Below are 20091 nucleotides of genomic sequence, written 5' to 3'. Positions count from 1 at the left end.
CATATAGCCTCCTACTTATAAGTGTGGTACACAACACACCCATAAACAATACTCTACTAGACACAGCTTGTAGACTCTCTAGGACAGAACTACTCTGATACCACTTTTGTTACGACCCAAACCGCAGGGCCGCGACGGGCACCCGGTGCCTTACACAACCGAGTACCAACGTAATATACCTTTCTTATCATACCACCATAGGTAAGTGGGCCAGAAGGTCCATCATGAGATAACAGGAATAAAACATAAGGGAATACTAGACATAGAGCGACCCAACATGATATAGAAACTTATACATGTGACATACGGGCCTACAGGATGACATGATCATTTGTATACTCAAAACATAGGCCGATAAGGCCATACAAGTATCTATATACATGACATTTGTCTACAAACCTCTAAGAGTACATAAATGTCATAAAGGTCGGGACAGGGCCCCACCATACCAATCAATACATATTCAAATCATACTGACCAAATAGGCAACTCCGAAGAAAGTAGAGTGCACAAACACCTTCCGCTGAGCTGATAGCTTACTAGGAGAACTCTCTACATATCTATCGGGACCTGCGGGCATGAAATGCAGCATCCCCAGGCAAAAGGGACGTTAGTACAAATAAAGTACCAAGTATGTAAGGCATGAAAGTAGTATATAAAAGACATGAAAGAAACATGGAGTAAAGAACTCAACCTGTAATTCTGAATAGCTCTGTAAATCATGAAAAATTTATAATGTCATGCATGTGCATATAAATGTCATACCATGCATAGGTATATGCGTACATAACATCATCAAGCCTCTGAGGGCATCCCATCATATCATCTCAGTCACTGTAGGCGAAATCATCAACGTATACCAGCTGATCAGGTGGTGGTGCGTATATAATGACATAACCTTTCTCCATATCCCATATACATATAATATACGCGTATATAACGTCATCTGGTCATGGGTCAATGTACATGTATAAATGAATGCAATGGATAATGAAGTAAGTCAATAAGATTTCTCGGAATGTCATAAGATCAATATGACTTCGGATAAACTTTAGCAACTGATGTATTTTTCTGATACCCATGAACAGAAGATATAATAATAGGACACATGGGGAACCAAGAGCATAGGCACCCCTAGTACTTCTATGAATAGAGTCATTTGTGAAAGTTCCGCGTTTGCTCGTTTCATTTGTATCATATGGATCAAGCCAAAAGGAAAGAATGGATAGCCTTAACATACCTCAAGTCGTCAATGCAACTCAACAACAAGCTTATGATAACTAGCTCGCCAACCCTATAACATAGAAATACATGTACGTCTTAGATGGTGCTAGTATATTACGTATCTCAAACGATAACTCGATTCTAAAATAAAACGGGCATCATTTCCCCTGATTTTACTGCTCCCTCAAGCCTACTATAGGCGAGATACAAACACAATACAATCAATAACTCAAAATCAACCTAATTACAATTCGGAACCTTCAATACAAAAAAATCCCAAATATATCATAACACACCCAATCAACAAGTAATCAATTAGCCTGAAACGGCAACGACGAGCGACCAACCTACTACCCTACCACATGTGGCGTTCCTCCACACCTTTTTATCCTTCCAAACTCCATAAATTAGCAGCACAATAGGCCAACACGAGTGGACTACAAAGCAGTCCACTAAAAGTGAAAACAAATCAAACTCACGGCTTCCGATCACCGTCCCGTGAGTTCTAACTATTAGGAAACCAATTTATCAGCCTTCCTTGATATTTAAAAACTTAAATACAGAAATTAGATATTTTTTAACTATGAAGTACCTTACAAAACTCGAACTACAAAGAAAATAGAGAGGCCGTATAATGATACTTACGTCTTAGGAATCGTTCTGATATTATCGCTTCTCGATTTCGTACCCGGGATGTTAGTATTCTTTGAAACCCTATTAGAGAGCTCAAGGATAGGTTTTATGGTGTTCTCTGGTCGGGTTCTATGTAAAAATGAAGAGAGAGACGAATTTATATATCAACTTTTGAAAAGTCAAAGAGGTGCTAGCTTGGCACCCTCGCATTGGCCCATCTTCCGATGCTTATATCTCTTTATCCGGATGTCGTATGAATGAACGATTAAGTGCGTTGAAAACTAAATTCTAATACCTTCAAGTTGGTATATAATATGTCCCAAAAAGACCTCATATAGTACACGAAATTTATTTCTCAAAAAGCTATGTTACAAGGTAAATCCTTTATCGGTTTTTTCGCAACTTAAATCCGACTTTTCCCAAACTTTATATTTTCTATTCCAAAATCATATATAGTCATATTATGACTTTAAACATATTTAAATCATAATTAACAAGTCTCATATTCATTATACGTCACCTTGGGATGCACAGGGTGTAACACTTTCTTTCAGTTCTGCCTATGTTTCCTTATGATGTAAGAACCTCCTCCTAACCTGGGTTGAAGCTAAGTTGGCTTGCAGCAAAAAACATAATCCAATTTCATTTACAGAACTATGAAAAGTCATAGAAAAATAAGGAGAGGGAAAAAAACTCAAGACATACCCGAAGGGTGCAATGAAATACGTCGTTCACAAGATTGATGTTGGATTGGTTGTCCACTTTTTCTCTCTCCAAGGGCCGGCCAACTCTGTCAACTACATGGCATCCTTCCCTGAATAGTCCAAAAGATTCACTTCTTTCGACACGTAAATCATTACTCGACGTATATACTTATTGAGGGGCCGACTAAGGAAAAGTGTAGAATTGGGGGCTTTGACAGAAAAGTGAAGTCATGATGGAAATTCTCGGGGATAGATTATCCGAAAGGAAGGATCATACCCTGCAACACCTTTCCCTTGATCCAGAGTAGAAGATTCAACTATTGCTGGCTTTATACGCTGGGACTCCATTTCCTCATCCTCAGTCATTATGGGTTTGCTATCTTGAGGATGTACACTTTGAAGGTTAATTTGGGGACTGCCTCGAGCACCCTCAGACCTATCCTGAAGCTAGATCTCATCCTCCTCTTTGGAAGGCCCGCAGGACTACTCACCGATGCAGGTTTCAATGAACTCTCCTCCCTCATCATGGTGGATAACTGTTGGATCTTATCTTGGGAAGAATCAATATATAGGGAAATTTATAACACTTGAGGCGGGGACTTCCTCAGAGCAATTCATACAAAAACAGAAAGAGGTATGAAAACGTGAAACATTAAGGGGAAGGGTTGATAGACACAAAAGCTTACTGTAGTTCTTAGCTCTCTATCCCGATACCTCCAAGATGTACTTCTAAGACCTCTCGGTTTTTGGGGAGGATAATAGATTCTTCTTAACCAATTTCTCAATGCCAGAAACCTCTCTCACTGCTGCCGGAATCGCTACAATATAAAAGCTACAAATCAAAAAATGAATGATAAATATTAACCCAAGATGAAAGTGATATACTTACCTTATCGTTTCACCTCTCTGAAAAGGGAGAGTCCTCGGAAGAGATCAGCTCATGGGCCGGGGCAGCGACAAATTGGTCGTAATAGCCTCTATCGTAATCATCCTCCGTGTTCACAAGTGCTTGTGTATCATGGTTGAAGATAATAACAATGATGCCCCCAATGGCCTTGAGGCTTAGAGATAGAGAAAATGCTGAAGAAAAAATTAAGATTAACCAAATTGGCCAAAAATCGGAGATACACTACTAGCCTCCAAACATCCAAACTAACTTAGCCCAGACTAATGTTGAAGTACCGACAAAAGTCCAGAATTATGAGGTCGATTGGATATTTGAACCTAGGGTGAATTGATAGATATATATGAAGGAAAAAATAATCTAATGACTCATAATCCTTTCACTTTCCAAGGGTGCTTGAACATCAACATTATTACCTCAGTGGCATTCCCTCCGAATAAGGGGGATGTGATTTTCACGAACCAGAGAGTCAAAGTTGGTCACATGAGTACCCACAAATTGCACCGGCCCCCTAATCAACAACTTCACATCCACTTCAAATTTAATTACTTGGGTAGAATGTTAGAGACTAGGGGCTCAGTACCATGCATCTCTTTCCTACCTTTATGTGATTTCAGAGCTTTCTTCCCTTTCTCACAGGAAGTAGAAGGAACTTCTTCTAAGGGTGCAGCAGAAGGAACTCCTTCTAGAGGTAAGATAGAAGAAATATCCTCTAGAGGATCGGCGATATCGCTCATCTGGTTTGGTAGAAAAAATCTGCAACTGCTAAAAAATTAGGGTTTTGAGAATCTATGGTAATGGCGAAAGAAGAAACAAGAAAAGCAGAAAAAGGTTTGGCAAAAGTCAAGAAAGTTAAATAGAATTAGAAAAAGTAATTAGCAAACGAAGAGAATCTGTATCTATACATAGGCAAGGCCAACTTTTCGTAACCGTCGGAATCAGGAAAATCTTCTATCATTAAAACAGTCATAATGACATGGGGGATTGTAATCAATCACATGGCTAGGTAGGAATCTCCATGTGTCCCCGTCAATAAATGAAGACTGCAACACCATCACAATCATAGGTCTTATCACGTTAATAACGAGATATTGTTGAGATTCTTTTCTTATCTAGGAAGGATTCTGAATAAGATTAACTCATGTCAAAAGATTTTTACTTTTTGGTCACTTTCCGGAGAACTACCTAACAAGTAGGGGGAGTATCTGTATTGGAAAACTTTGGCCTTGCCGCATGGCACAGCAAAACGGTGACACGTGGTGGAAGCGGTTTTGGACCTATGAGCATGGAAGATAAGACCTGAGAGCAGAAGAACCGTGACCAGGACCGCCTATTCAATTCGAAACAAGAGCAACCGGAAGAGTACGCACCCAGAGCTAATCAAACACCTTCAGTGTCGAACTCAACTGTATCCGGATCCTTCCTGAGATCGTGTTATGCAACCATAGTAATTGTTATCTCGTCGCCCCACTAACCGCATAGCTGGTGTGCAATTTTGAAACTCGAAACAGTCTCATCTCCCCTCTAGGCTATAAATACCTTATTCTATTCATTTGTAAAACACATTTGACTACAAGTAACATTTATGATCATTTATTGTGTTCTTGTCTTGCCCATTGGCAAGAATATTTTCTCTCTTTCTTATTGAGATTGTACTCCATTTTTATACAGTCATTTCAAAGGCAACGATTATTAAGATTTCTTTTATCTTTATCTTCGTTCTATTTATCATTATTATTCTTAGATTTACTGTATGCACTTCGGACTACTCTATTTGCTAGTGGCGTTAAAATACAAATTTAATTGTTTATATAATTAGTTTTTGGGTTAAACAGATCCCATAAGAAGCACTTTATCTCTTTAATAAGCTTATTCAATAAGAATTCAAATTAATTGCGTCAATAAATTTGGTATCGGTTTATTTAACCGGACAAAAGAATGTGGTCCGTCGTTTCAACAACTTCTAGAAACAAATTCAATGAAAAGTCGAATTACGAAGTTTGTTTGGTAAAACTTGGTGGCCAACCGAAGCAGCGTAAACCACAAGACAAGGAAGAGTATTGTTCTACTGATTTAAATGTGAAGGTAACCCTTTGACGACATAATACGAGTTTATTAAAATAGATGGCAAAATGAGCCCCTTTGGCAATGAAATATTTTTCACTTTTATTCAAAAAATGTTTATTTTTTTTCAAAATCAGTGTTTGGCCATAAAATTTTCTATTTTCACTTGAAAATGAATTCTGGAATTTTTTGAAAATTTGAAAAACTCTAAAAAACTGTTTTTCAAAAATTTCATTCAAATCACTCACAAAAATTAAAAAACAACCAAAAATTATATTCATGTCCAAACACAACTCTAATTTTCAAATATCATTTTCACTTAAAAATAAATTTCGCTATTTTTCGAAATTTTACAATTCTTATGTCCAAACCTACTAAGTTTGAACCAAGATCCTTGTCTACTGTGGACAAAATCACCATAATCATCAGCTTCGTTTTCTTCTTTCTCTCGGTTTGATATTTGGATTGACTGAAGGAAAAAAGTCAAAATGTAACAGTCAGATTAGGTTGGTCAACGATATATAATTTATCGGACATTGACACCATAAATAGTTTTATATTCTCACTAATTTTAATCTATGATAGATTATCTAAATCATTACTGTTAAAGTAACTTGATTGCATATATTTTGTTTGTATAAATATATACACGTGCAGAAAATTTAAACTTTAAATCATTTGGTACATCAATCTTTTTAGGGAAAGGGCCAAATATACTCTTGTACTTTCGGATATTGTCTACATTTAACCTCTGTTATACTATCCGGCCAAATTTACCCCTACCGTTATACTATCCGGCCAAATTTACCCCTACCATCAGCAAACTTTTAAAAATTATCCCTAAGTCCGTCAGGTGAACCAGAATCTCCCAAATCATTTTAATTAAGTCACTTATTCTTCTTCTTGATCCACTATTTTCGAAATAATTGGTATTTATATATTTTTTTAATTGGAAAAAAATAAGAAAAGGAAAGATTAATAATACAACGGTTAGTAAATAAAATATAGTAAATTGAAGAATCTAAATTAGGTAGTTTGTCTAAATTGTAAAAGTATTTACAATATCCCAACTTTAATAAATTCGATGCACAAAAGGTATGGAGACTTTGCAAGTAATAGTAATAGAAGTTGAAGTTCCTTGAAGACTTTACATTATCGAATTCAACTTTGCTTTAATCAAATGACTATGCATTGTGCACTCTTAAGTTAGTCGATCGAACTATATACTAACTAGACAATAACAAAATATATTTGAATATGCATGTACATACATGATGATCATCTGCATATAATATACAATAAATAGACTCATTGAATTCTACGGTGTGTATATTGTTAAAAATAAATAAAATTTTAAACAAATTCCAAACTCATTATCACAAGAAGAGAAGTGGGGCATTAGTATAATTAAAAATATCCATGAATGATATGTATAGTCTAGTATCTTTAGCGTTCACGTAAATAGTAATTTCGAAAAATAGTGGATCAAGAAGAAGAATAAGTGACTTAATTAAAATGATTTGGGAGATTCTAGGTCACCTGACGGACTGAGGGGTAATTTTTAAAAGTTTACTGATGGTAGGGGTAAATTTGGTCAGATAGTATAACGATAGGGGTAAATTTGACCGGATAATATAACTGAAGTTAAATATAGACAATATCTGAAAGTAAGGAGGTATATTTGGCACGTTTCTCGTCTTTTTATGATAATCATAAATAATGTAGGGGCAATTTGTATATACCTCAATTATTTCACTAGGTATTTATTATCTTCTACGATCACATGTATCAAATAATTCTATTCAAAATCTGTATCCATTTTGATTACTATATCATACCCTTAAAATTTAAACGCTTTATTTGGTAAATCAATTGCACGTGTTCATAAGAAAGAAGCTGCAAAACTGACTTTATCATTCCACAAAGTTGTTCTCTCTTTTGGTGGGAGGAAATAAACAAGTCAAATGCCTCCAAGACGTAGGAATCCTATAATTCAATAGTATAAGTTGAATCTATCTTTTTAATGATTTTTCTTTCTTCAAACTCCCTCTTTAATATATTCTCACAGTTTCCGTTTTTTAAATTAAATTCATCCACGCAGGCTTAGCTTGCATCTGCCGTAATAGTAGAGTTACAATGTTCCCTACCTCATATATTAATTATAAATTATATTAGCAAAAAGGTGTAAAAAGGAAATACAAACCTAATCTCCAATCCTAATGTTGGTTATACCAATTAATTGTCTTTGGTATAACTATCAACCAAAGAACTAGTGGAGACGAGTTAATAGGATAACTAATTAGGGGGACATAAACCTAATAACCTACATACACCCAAGATATAAAGAGACGCGGTTAAGAAACAGCTTATTGAGTCTGAATAAATTAATTATTTATATATATTAAATAATTTTTTAAATGTAAATATTAACTACCGAGTTCTGCCAAAACCCATACATCACAAAATTCTATTCCTTGTGTTATCTAAGCCGTTAGTTTTCTTTTTTACTTGGTTAAGTAACTACCATGTGATTGATTAAAAATATCATATTTAGTTGGTTACTTGAAAATTATTTTTTTATGTAGTAAACAAATGCAAATTTTGCTTACAAATTATTTAAAACTATAATAAAAATACACGCTCTTGTGCTACACTAGTTCTCCATATTTTGCAATTAATATATTTAAATTTAAATTCGAAAAAAGGAGAAATAAGACCATCATTTGCAATGAGATGGTGGAAAACCTTTATTTCGAAATGGATACAGCGTTAAGTTTAGAAACAAAAAACAATTTAAATAAAAGTCAAGTCAGGCTGGCGCAACGAGCTACCAATATATTCACGAAATAGATAATAAAAGGAAAGAAAGAAAAACCGCATGCAGGAAAAAAGGGAAAAGAGTAACAAACAAAACACATCAGAAAGCAGCAGTATACAGAGTTGTAGTACCAACGGCGAGTCACCTACCGGAGAGAGAACAATAATCCCACTTACTGTGGTGCTCGCCGGAACCTCCATCGTCTCCGGCTGCCGGAAATTCTCTTTAAGAACCACAGTACTCTCTCTCTACCCTTCTCTGTTTCTGTATGTTTTTCTATCTGATCTTCTCTTTACAATTTGTAAAGCTTCACAGTTTATTTATTCCATGGGTTACTTCTTGTTTTCTTGCTTCCTATTTCTATTGACCCTTTATGTGTAGTGTTACATAGAAAATTATCAATTGATTAATATTAAAAAAATACCCAACAGCTTTCCGAAAAAGAACTACTATGTTTTTCTTAAATGTTTTTGGCTAGAATAAAGCAGTGGGTATAGATGTAGAAGAATTGTGCAACTGATCGCAACTAGTTCAACATATATGTGTTTGGCTTGGGGGGATTTATTCAAATATAAATAAGTAAATACACGAAGAGCTCTTGGGTTGTGCTAAGGGATTCAACATATATTATATATACTTAAAAAATAATCTTGACCATATATATACAGTTTACTTTTCCAGCGCGCCTCCTAGCTCTGCCCCTGATTGTAATACTTGCTATATATATATATATATATATATATATATCTAGAAATCAATTCTTTCTAGAAATATTGCTGTATAGCTTTTTATGCTAGAATAACTCCTAATGATCATAACATAAGATTTGCATAAGTAGGATGAATGGAGTCTTACAGTGCCTTACACCTTGAATTTTGCTTTGTTTAGTTGATCAATAGTTTCTCTTAATACATGAAGTGCCCATGGTGGCATTATTTGCATTAAGAAAGTGTAATTTATGCAAGTAAATGGGCAATCAAAGGAAAACTTTATTCATTCAGAGAGAATCGATTACAAGGTTATTGCAATTCATAAACCCAATCAACAATCAAGATTACAGTGACCAAAAAAAAGGAAATATCGTTCCCTGCTCCAACTTCGTCGTAGAATTGAGAAGATGGACATGAGGAAAAGAGAGAAGGTAAGGAAAGATGATATAGAGATAGGATCATTTGGGAGGGAATGTACCAGAATTTAGTTAAACTTCCCAGCCTACAACAACATCAAAGATAGTTCCTTATAGTTGTACTGAGTGGATTGTTTAAAGGGTTGCAAAAGGTTTTGTAAACGTCTTGCCTATCCACCCACTGTCTTAGGTTTTGGATTGGATGTCTGAATTTTCAACATGGTATTAGAGCCAACTTTTGGTAAGCCCGTTCTTACTTATATGTCCGCATCAACATTCACGGTTGCACTACGGAATCTGGTTACACATACGAAGGGTACTGAGTTAAATAGTTGTCCTATATGGACTGTGTAAGGGACTAAGGGTTTCTCAAGGAGTTTATGGGGTTCGCTCTAGGATAGCCAGTGGTTGAAGGAACTGGCTGTCCTCTGCTGTCAAAGGCACTTAATCACTGGCTGTATGTGACAACCTACTCTCTTCTTTAATTGGAAAATATCGAACACCGGATGCATCGATGAATTAGCAGGTACTGCCAGCTTGTATGCCTCGAAAGGCTTCATAGGGATCAAAATGTTATGCATACATCTTAATGTTCTTTTGAAGGTTGATTCAACGACTCTTGGCAACGGATATCTAGGCTCTTGCATCCATGAAGAACGTAGCGAAATGCGATACTTGGTGTGAATTGCAGAATCACGTGAACTGTCGAATCTTTGTATGCAAGTTTCCAGAAGCCTTTAGGCCGAGTGCACGTCTCATGCATTGCATATTTAAAAAAAAACAGAAAAGAAAAGGTTGATTCAAGTTCAAGATTGGCTATAGGATTGAAACTTTAGATACACCTGTGCCATTTCTAAAACCCCTTGTAACCTCCTTTCTACATAAAATATTTCATTCTATTTGGGCTTGATTCAGATTATCCTTGATTGTCTGCATCATTTGTTGTCTCTGTTGTACCATATCTTCTCTTATACCATATTTTGTTCTGCTGATAAAAGGGAAGGAGGCTGCTCTTGTCCAATGGACAGCCATATCCGGCAAAGTGTGATGGTGTACGCTTGAGAACAGAGTGGTAGTTGTAGTACCATCATTCTTCCAATACAATCCACTTACACTATTGCTTTGTCTTTCTTTTTTTTAATTAGTTACACCATTATTTTGACCTTTGAGATTTCATTGCCTTGTGGTAGCCTTTTAAACACCTATTAATCCTTTCATTCATTTGTTTACAAATGGTAGGCTGTACAAATGTTAAGAGAAGTTTCCATTGCCTTGAATAGATTCTGTCAAGATACACTAGTAAAACCAGGATCCTCATATATGGTGATGGGCTGTGGTAAGCCATGCAGCTTATATACCTCCTGTAGGAAGGATTTTCAAGGCAATAAAAACAACCATGTTTTGTCAATCCATCTTCACCAGTATAACATCTTTGTTTTAGGAAGAGAGAAGACCTTTATGAAATCCATTGAGATTGTATTCCATGCATGAGCTGGTATAGTTGATGTTTGCGGTAAAACATGGTAGGGATAGCTTCTGACTTGGTTCTCTGACAAGTGTTATTTTGACAAGAACCTGTATACTTCTCCTTCATCTTAGCCCAACGGAATAGCAGCTAGTTCTGTTTCAGTGTGTACTAATCTGGCTAGAAAGACCCTCAGTCAGTACCTTGTCGGAAAAAAGAATGAGCCCCAACTAGAGTTTGGCGAAGAACCTCCACAATCTTTCTTCTCTTTTTACTCTAGTGTAAATCCTCTTCTGGTATCTTCACATTTCACTTCTAAGAGCTTAACCTGGATCGCAATCAGGTTGTATAGTCAGTTCTGCTACAAGCTGATGGGCTTCTCCATTTGAATCATAAGATGCAAGTATAATGAGGGACATACAATAGATTCCTCCTGGTCTTTACATCTCATATATAAGGCATCTAAAACCCTATTCCCGGAGCCTTTCTTATACTGTACCTCATAGCCTATGCCTCAATGTAGCACACCCCTTCTGTTGAAAGATTAGTCGCCTTCTGTTCCAGCAAATATTCCATGCTTTCTATTCTGATTGATTTTCTCTTTGAAGATATATAATGGGTCTTTTCCTCCCTTTTATTGTAAAGAAATCTTCCATACCCTTCTATCTTGTGTCAGTTTCTAGTATCAAAGTCCTGGAGAAGTATGATAATGTTAATACTGCTGCCTTGCTCATGGCTTGTATGTGTTCACACGATGCCTTTTTGTGGTTCTTCAGCAAGTACATGCATTCTTCTTCCAGAGGTTGGTCAGAAACTTACTGATCTCCTCATAAGGTTTTATAAACCCTTTATAGTGACTAGTGAGACCTAGAAACCTAGAAGCTCCTCCAATGCTTTGAGATTTTTAGGTTTGGACCGAGAGACTATGATCTCTATTTTAGATAGGTCAGTGGGTACACCCCCTCCTGTTATAATATGCCCATCTATCATATCTTCAGTTGAGAAAACGAGTACACATGACCTCTTTGTAAATAGTTGTTCCCGCCTTCCTATCTTCAGAGTCTGACTGAAGTGGCTATGTGACCCTTTAAAGAGAAAATGTAGACTAATATGCCATTGGAAAAAGAACAACATGGATTGTCTAAGCTGCTTTTTGAAAAACTATGATTCATTAGGCTCTGAAATGTGGTTGGAACATTATTCAACCAAAGAACACTACCTTGAGGCTTGAACGTTGATGGGTCGTAAAACCTGTTTTACAAAAGTCAGATTCCTGCTTCCGTTGATTTCTTAGATTGATGATATCCATCCCTCAAATCTATCTTAGAGTATAGCCTTGGTCTTGCCAACTCATCAAGAAAAATCATCCATAAGAGGGACGAGAAATTTGTCCTTCACATACACCTTGTTAAGCTATCTATAGTCAACACAAGGCCTCCATGAACCATCCTTCTTTTTCACCAAAAGGTCCTGATATAAATGGTGAATGTCCTGGTCGAAGGAAACCATTATTAAGCATTTTAGCAACCAGTTCTTGAATTTCATTTTCTGAAAATTGCTATAACCATAGGGTCTTAGGCTCAGAGGGTTAGCCCCAAGGTTTCAACGGTATAACACGATCGTGCAATCTTCTGTGCGGCAGGGTCTTTGGTCCCTTAAAAGCATCTTGATACTCCTCAAACACTTGTGTAATTTCAGTGGGAAACTCTTGTTTCTTTTTTCCTGTTGTGCCTGGTATGAGTATGTGTCAAATGGCTTGGCCTTTCCATATTAACTAGCCCATGACAGAAGCTTTAATGGCTTGTAGTGATTTTACTCATTCAATCCCATTAAGAAATGGATACTAACCTGAAAGCTAGCTAATGAGGTGAGTATTGTCCACGACCGCCTAAGGAGACAACAATCCATTTTCTCAACCAATATGAGACACTTTAATAACCCCTATCTCCCATACGCCCAAGACTGTTCATATGGAGCTTGGACAATATAATGTGGGACCCAACATGGGGAAACACAACAAGAGGGGTGGATTTGGCTATAATACCATGTTAAGAAATTGATCTTGGGCTGGAGCTATTTTTTAAAATTCTTTTTGATAATCGGGAAATCATGGAGGGTCATTTGGCGCATGGTCTGAAACTCAATGGATAATGGGACCGCCCTCTATCCTTCTCCACTTAAATACCAGGCTTTTATTCGCAATAGATTTCGAACTCTTGAGGTGCGCCTAACCCACACATTAAAGTTGCATTCTTACCACTGAGCCAAAGCCTTGTGGGCATGGATCTTGGGCCTAACTTAGCTCCATAATCTAGCTCATAGGTGAGCTTTGCCCACGGCTATATAAGGAGACAACAATCCATTCTTTCAACCTATGTGGGCACGCTAGCACTTTGTGCTCGTTTGTTCAAAGTTTTTATCATTGGATGAGCTGATTATCATTAATTCCTTTTTCAGATTATTGAAAAACACAATCCACGGCTTGGGAAATCCCTCTTTACCAGGAAAGAATTTTTTAGTGTTATTGATAAATAAGAAATCAAATGTTGGATCAATTTGAATTAACTTGAGGCGACAATAAATTTATATACTGATGGATCTTTATCACTCTTTTTTCTCGTTTCCATTTTCATTTCCTTATTATGCAGCATCTTGATGGCTCTTGGAATCTATGTTGAAATTGCATGGAGTTTCCTTTTCTTCCTTGATGAGAATTGTATTGGTGTTAATGTGTTTAAGTTGTGTTCAAATTGCACATGTGCCTTTGTGTTTGATAGGTTCGTGGTCTCAAATTATGAAGCCAGACTCAACTGATGATTTAACCAAAGCCGATGCGAACAGTGAGAGTCGCATAAGAGAAAGTGAGCATGCGAGGCTTGTTATAAGAAACGAACCAAGAATAGCTGAGGCAGATAATTTAGAGTCTCAATTACCAGCCAGAAAACGGTCTGCTGTGTGGTGTTTCAAGGCAATGATATGGTGTTCTATCACTATAATTGTTCTTCTAATCTTCGTAAAATGGGGACTGCCCTTTCTTTTTGAGAAGGTATTTCATCTCACTTCGCGTATGCCTTTGTGCCCTGTGTAGGAAAATTAGCATGCATGAGATTTCATATTAACAAAATTATTACATTCTAATGTAACCTATGACATCTCACTACTCAGCAGAGCATCAGTCAGTTGTACTTTTCCAAGGGCACAAAGATAGAGTTTTCTTTAAAAATTCGATCAAGGTCTAAAAATTGGGAGAATCACTTGTAAATTACTCCCTCTGTTTCAATTTAGATGACACACTTTCCTTATTAGTCCGTTCCACAAAGAATGACACATTTCTACGATTGGAAATAATTCAACTTTAAACTCTTTATTTTACTTATTTTACCCTTAAGGAGAAGCTTTTATAACCACACAAATGACATGGCCCCACAAGCTTTTACCCCTTAAGTTTTTAAGACCACAAGTTTCAAAAGTCTTTTTTTTTCTTTTCTTAAACTCCGTGCCGAGTCAAACTACTTCATCAAATTTGAAATGGAGGGAGTATTTTTAGGAACTTTGCAGTCGAGAAAGTATGGTTCTATATGTTTCATGTTGTTATGAGAAGGACGGTGGAAATTTGATTCGGTGCAAGTTTCCATATTTAAGAGTCTTGATGGATCTTGCAAATGCGTCTACTCTTGCAACAAATGTTTTCTTAGTAGTAGAGTTTCACAGTAAAGTCAATTTTCCTTCTTATGTTATCTTGACACCATCGCATACTTGACCACCATTGTCATTTTTTATTGGTATTGGATTCTTAATGTTTATTTTTACATAGGTTCTCATTCCATTCCTACAATGGGAATCCACTGCATTTGGCCGTCCAGTTCTTGCCCTCGTACTTGTAGCTTCCTTAGCTTTCTTTCCAGTAGTCCTACTTCCTTCTGGACCATCGATGTGGCTCGCAGGAATGATCTTTGGATATGGTCTCGGATTTGTCATAATCATGGTTGGAACAACAATCGGGATGATCCTGCCATACTTGATTGGTTTGCTTTTCCGAGATAGAATTCATGTAAGATTGCTTACATTTTATCTAGTCTCTACTGATTCATCAATCTTAACAATTGATAATTGACATTTCCTCCTCGTCCTACATATGGCTTATTTGATCTCATCTGCAGCAATGGTTGAAGAGATGGCCTCGGCAGGCTACCTTGGTTAGATTGGCAGGAGACGGAAGTTGGTTCCATCAATTTCGTGTGGTTGCATTATTTAGGGTTTCGCCATTCCCATACACAATCTTCAATTATGCAGTAGTAGTTACAAGCATGAGTTTCTGGCCTTATTTATGTGGATCAATAGCAGGAATGATTCCTGAAGCCTTTATATACATATACAGGTAAAAACCCTGCCTATCCGTACCCCTTTCTATCATCACTAAATGGTGATTCCTTTTACAATTAATTTGTTCATCTACATGTAGTGGTCGGCTAATAAAGACATTTGCTGATGTCCAATATGGAAACATCCACCTGACTCCAGTTGAGATTGTATATAATGTAATTTCCTTCATTATAGCAATCATCACAACAGTGGTTTTTACGGTGTATACGAAGAGGACACTAGATGAACTTGAAAGAGCACAAGATATCGACAGTGAAGGCTCTGCCTTTGACAATGGCAAACTGGAAATGGGGCCGCTTCCCATTGGAAAAATCATGCCTTTAGATTGAAAAGCCTTTCCTGACTACCAAGGGTATCTAAGGAACCTAGTGTAATTAAATTTAGCACAGAAGCCTCCTTTTATATTTGTAATTACGAAATGAAAAGGGAAAGAAAAATAAAGGTTTGCATAAAGCTGTGATTGATTCTATTCTTTCACCAAGTAATGATAGTCTGATTTTGTTCAGAGAAAACAATGGTTCCCTCAGAAAGGATGGATGGATGGATGAGCCTGTTTTTTTCTTTAGACTTGCTTTGTTGGTAAAGTAAAGCAGATGATGAGATATGACTTCAATGACTGCTTGTCAATTGTGTGGAAATATTTGATATTGTGAAAATAAATGAAATTAAGGATAAATTATTTACATTGTTGGTGCATATAATTGAACTCTATGGTTAATGTGAGACATTTGGGTAATCGGGTAACGACTATGACCATTTGTCATGAACTTTTAATGGAGGATATAGATGAACAATTTTAGGGTATAGACCTCGATTAAATCTTAGGTTCAAGTGCGTTGAAGAAAGAATTTGTGTGGTTATTATGCAAATTTATAGTATAAATCATGGGAAATCGAATTTCAAGTTCCTAACTGTTACTACTACATTTTTTTATCTAGATTTTCAGCTTGAAAGAATTTTAGTAGTTTCCACATTATTCAGTTTTAAAAGATCTTCAATATATATTTAAAATTTTTGCATGTTTTTGGTAGTAAAGTTGAAATACCTTGATGATTAAAATAATTTTTTGGACACAGCTAGAAAGAAAAAAATAGATTTAACATTTTATCTAATTTTAGAAGTAGTAATGTTGCGAAGGGTACTGCCAAGAGGTGAGGCAGATTAGATATCAAGGCTCAATATTAGTTGGTCTAATTTGCTGCAGCGATGCTAATATCTATGTTAGGGACTACGGCACCCAAGAGTGAAGGTGAGGAGTGGGAGAAATTATAAAAAGAAAACAATGTTCAAATTCTAGTAAAGACAAACAAAACGAGCTAGGAATTTTGCTAAATTTTGGTCATAACAGGTATTATACCTACTTCTCAATCCCCAATATAAAGCTTTTGGTCAACAAGCATACAAAGTATAAGCAAAACGTTAAACTAATTCACTTGCTGATGAAGGACTGACTATTCCTTGGTCTCTAATTGAAATTTGGCTCCAAAGGCATATGAGACTCACATTCAGATCCCATTTATCTGTCGTAAATGCAGAAGATTGCATCTTTTATATCTTTACCATCTGAGTTTCATTTCTACGTATATAAACTGCATGCCAAATATAAAATAAAATTACTATTACAACAAGATGGTCAATTTGGTATGAACTATCAGGAGCAATGGGATGAACTTAACATCCACTAACATGCTAGCACTCCTGGATCTATTACCCACTAGAGAGCATAGATTGACAAGATTACTAAGTGGACCACTTCGAAGATGACCATTGACAAACATATAGAGCGAATGAACAGTTGAAATTAGTTTTCATACAACGTTCAATGCTAATCAAGTACATGACTAGCAATTTACTTACAAAAGAAGACAAATTGACAATTGTTGGAAATCCAATTCACAAGCTTGATCATTAATGTCATGGATTTCCCAATGCAAGGTCATGCCATGTATCCCCATCAACTTGTTGAGCCTCTTGATCTGATATATATATATATATGAGAACTGATAGGAAGTAGCCAACATGAAAATAAACGTGGCAAGAATTCCTCAGATGTGCAGCGTTAAAAATCATAGTAATTCTGATAAGTTAACTTATTGATATGTAACATTCCTGATATCAAAACTCAACAAAATGTGAGCGAACCAGGAAATATTTAAATCGGATCTATGTATATATATTCCTGATCCCATTAGTGCCAAAGCCCATTTCAGAAATAACCTAACTAGTCACTATAGCCTTCAAGTTCTTCTCATTACATCTCATCAAATGCTTATAAGCAAATCCACATGATACTATTTGAAATGATGTACGATATAAGGGGTTCAACATCACAGAGAACGGAAACCTTTCAGCACACACCAATCGTGGATCGAACAGAGGCTAGATTAAACTTTAGAAATGTTTGGCATTCAGGCTTGCAAAGCCTACTAAAGAAATCGCAAAGATGATTATAAATTTCAGCTTTCTGCCTACAACCGACATAACCAAATATGAAGCGCTTACAGATTTAACCAAGGAACTTCTATGTTAAAAGTACTCCCTGTCTAGGGCACTGGAACCTCTATGATAGAGGCCATATAATAGCTACTTTATAGACATTCTGTTCTAACAGTCCTTGGCGATAAACAACTTACACTTTTAAAGTGTCAACTTTTGATCTCACATTTCGTACCCAAACAAATGATTAAGTGATAAATCACTCCCACGTTCAATATTTTTCCAAGTGTATGAATACAAGAATACTTACTTGAGTCTTCATTGTCGTCGGTCTTTGGAAGTAGTACGGGTGGTAATGGGAGATCTGCGATAATAGACCAATTAAAAGCAACAACAGTAAATTCTACTATGCTTCAATTCTAAAGTAGTTGGGGTAAAATATAAATGCAAAATGAAAGTATGAGACAGAAAATTATAAAAATATACAGCAATAAGTATATGTCTGAGATGCGATACGTGTGTGATTGAGAAAACCTCTAGCTTTAGAGAATCCCTAATTTGCCACAAAGGATAGTTATTTAGTATTGGAATGAATGGACATTACTAGAGTGAAACGGATGATTTATATTAAAAGGCGAAAAGCCAGAAAAGAAAGAAAAAAAAAGGAAATAACTCTGCCGGATTTTATAAAGGAAGAAAAATAAAAACTAAAAATGCAATTCAAGAATAATAACTAGAAATACATTCAAATATTATACGGACAGCGGATTTGAAAAATAATTATAATTAAGTGAAATATTTATCGTTTATACTGTTCTCTTCAACATAGAGTTCCATGTGTGATGCACGACTTGGCATCTTGCTGTCAAACAGAAGTGTTTCCTAATTGAGACAAAGCACTCACCACCTATCTAGTTCCAAGTTTCAGAGCTTAAGCACGCTAAGGGTGAGCGCACTCAATAAGAGTGATGCAGCCGATTCCAATTAATTTGGGATTGAAGCAAAGTTGATTGATCGATATAAAATTAAATAGGTGAAAGAGGATAATACCATCTTCAGGCAAAGTATCTCGCATCCATTCCTCATCCACAATATCTATGAGGACTCCTAAGCTGAGGATTTGCTCTGCCATGCTTTGCTGTCCATTTCAAAGATGAAATCTCTAGTTAGATGACAGAAACTCAAACAGAAAAATCCACATGTATACAAAAAGTATCAAATTAAAGTCCCAGAACAGTTCCATATCTTTGGGCTAAAAGTCAAAATCCCCTCTTCTTTGACTTGAAGAACTAAAAGTCCTCATTATTTGTCAAACTGGTATACTTTTGGGCTAACCAAAAACGTTGGTTTTTAACAGAGGGAGCACCATGATTTCATCTCCAAAGATACCCGATAGGCATTAAGTTCGGAATCATATACTGAGAATAAGAATACTCTTTTGTCTCCCAAATATAGCTAAGATCAAAGAATCTAAAGAGAGAACCCAAGGTTTTAGAATTTAAAGATCCTAAAAAAATAGCAAACAGCAACTGATTTTACTACCAGGCATAAACCCTAGACCCTCCCAAAGTCCCTATCATAAATGATCACCAAAAACTACAAAGAAAATAAAATTGAAAATCTCTATCATGCTAAAAGGTTAACTCGGGAAAATCTGGAGAGAGACAGAGGGGAACTTACAACTTACGAGTCGATTTCGCCGGAGAAGAAATGGAGGAACAATTATGGGGCTTGCGTTACTTCAATCAATTCGGGAACTTTCGGCGGGCCAAAAAGCGATCGAAATGTGAGTAAAAAAAAGGACCATTTAACAACACATACCCAAACACTTTGCCATTATATAGGTAAATTCTAAAAAAAACTACTTTATATATACTCTCTCAAACAACTCTTCTTGTTCACTATTTCCTTCCCGTTTCTATCCTTGTATTTCTTATTCTATCTCTTTTCTTTCGCTCTCATAGTTTAGCAATTCTTTTTGCAAATTATGCAAAAAAATCAGTGAAATAAAAAGACAAAGTTGATCAAATCAGAAAAAATCAAAAGCAAAAACTAAAATTACCAAAGGGATTTGGGCTTGAGTGCATCCTATTACTAGTTTTCTGCAATTGCTCCTAGATTGGCCCAAATCAGCTCAATCGAGATACTAAGGCTAATAAGATCTCTTTTTAACGGAAAAAGTCTAAAAATACCCTCAAACTATTGGAAATAACTCAATTATACCCTCTGTTTGCTTTGGGTACCAAAGATACCCCTACCGTCACTTTTTGGGACCATAAATGCCTCAGAACTAACAGATGACCACATGTATATCCTATGTGTAATCAAAATACC

At 36.1% G+C, this 20091-nt stretch overlaps 2 protein-coding genes and 1 pseudogene across 4 annotated transcripts; 2 read left to right on the top strand and 1 right to left on the bottom strand.

The window, feature by feature from the left end:
- The first annotated feature begins 8307 nt into the window (after positions 1 to 8307).
- On the top strand, positions 8308 to 16004 carry LOC104091869 (uncharacterized). 2 transcript variants are annotated; one of them, XM_009597314.3, is made up of 5 exons: positions 8308 to 8584; positions 13716 to 13984; positions 14753 to 14989; positions 15099 to 15316; positions 15401 to 16004. In XM_009597314.3, exons 2-5 carry the CDS (start codon positions 13733 to 13735, stop codon positions 15648 to 15650), a joined length of 957 nt encoding a protein of 318 aa, XP_009595609.1. In that variant the 5' UTR covers positions 8308 to 8584; positions 13716 to 13732; the 3' UTR covers positions 15651 to 16004. The 2 variants fall into 2 exon arrangements, with proteins under 2 accessions (XP_009595609.1, XP_009595610.1); XM_009597315.4 differs by having other exon boundaries at positions 8474 to 8613; positions 15401 to 15886.
- LOC117275688 (5.8S ribosomal RNA) lies at positions 10088 to 10241 on the top strand (annotated as a pseudogene).
- Positions 16005 to 16902: 898 nt separating the features above from the next.
- On the bottom strand, positions 16903 to 19585 carry LOC104091870 (anaphase-promoting complex subunit 13). Of its 2 annotated transcripts, none has more exons than XM_009597317.4 (4): positions 19445 to 19585; positions 18808 to 18895; positions 18068 to 18121; positions 16903 to 17297 (listed from the first exon to the last, which is right to left on the bottom strand). In XM_009597317.4, exons 2-4 carry the CDS (start codon positions 18887 to 18889, stop codon positions 17236 to 17238), a joined length of 198 nt encoding a protein of 65 aa, XP_009595612.1. In that variant the 5' UTR covers positions 18890 to 18895; positions 19445 to 19585; the 3' UTR covers positions 16903 to 17235. The 2 variants fall into 2 exon arrangements, with proteins under 2 accessions (XP_009595612.1, XP_009595611.1); XM_009597316.4 differs by having other exon boundaries at positions 19438 to 19578.
- Between the last annotated feature and the right edge of the window lie 506 nt (positions 19586 to 20091).

The sequence above is a fragment of the Nicotiana tomentosiformis genome, chromosome 11, assembly GCF_000390325.3.
Source record: "Nicotiana tomentosiformis chromosome 11, ASM39032v3, whole genome shotgun sequence".
Taxonomy (NCBI): Eukaryota; Viridiplantae; Streptophyta; class Magnoliopsida; order Solanales; family Solanaceae; genus Nicotiana; species Nicotiana tomentosiformis.
The sequence above is the reverse complement of the archived record's forward strand: the minus strand, read 5'-3'. Positions and strand labels throughout refer to the sequence as shown.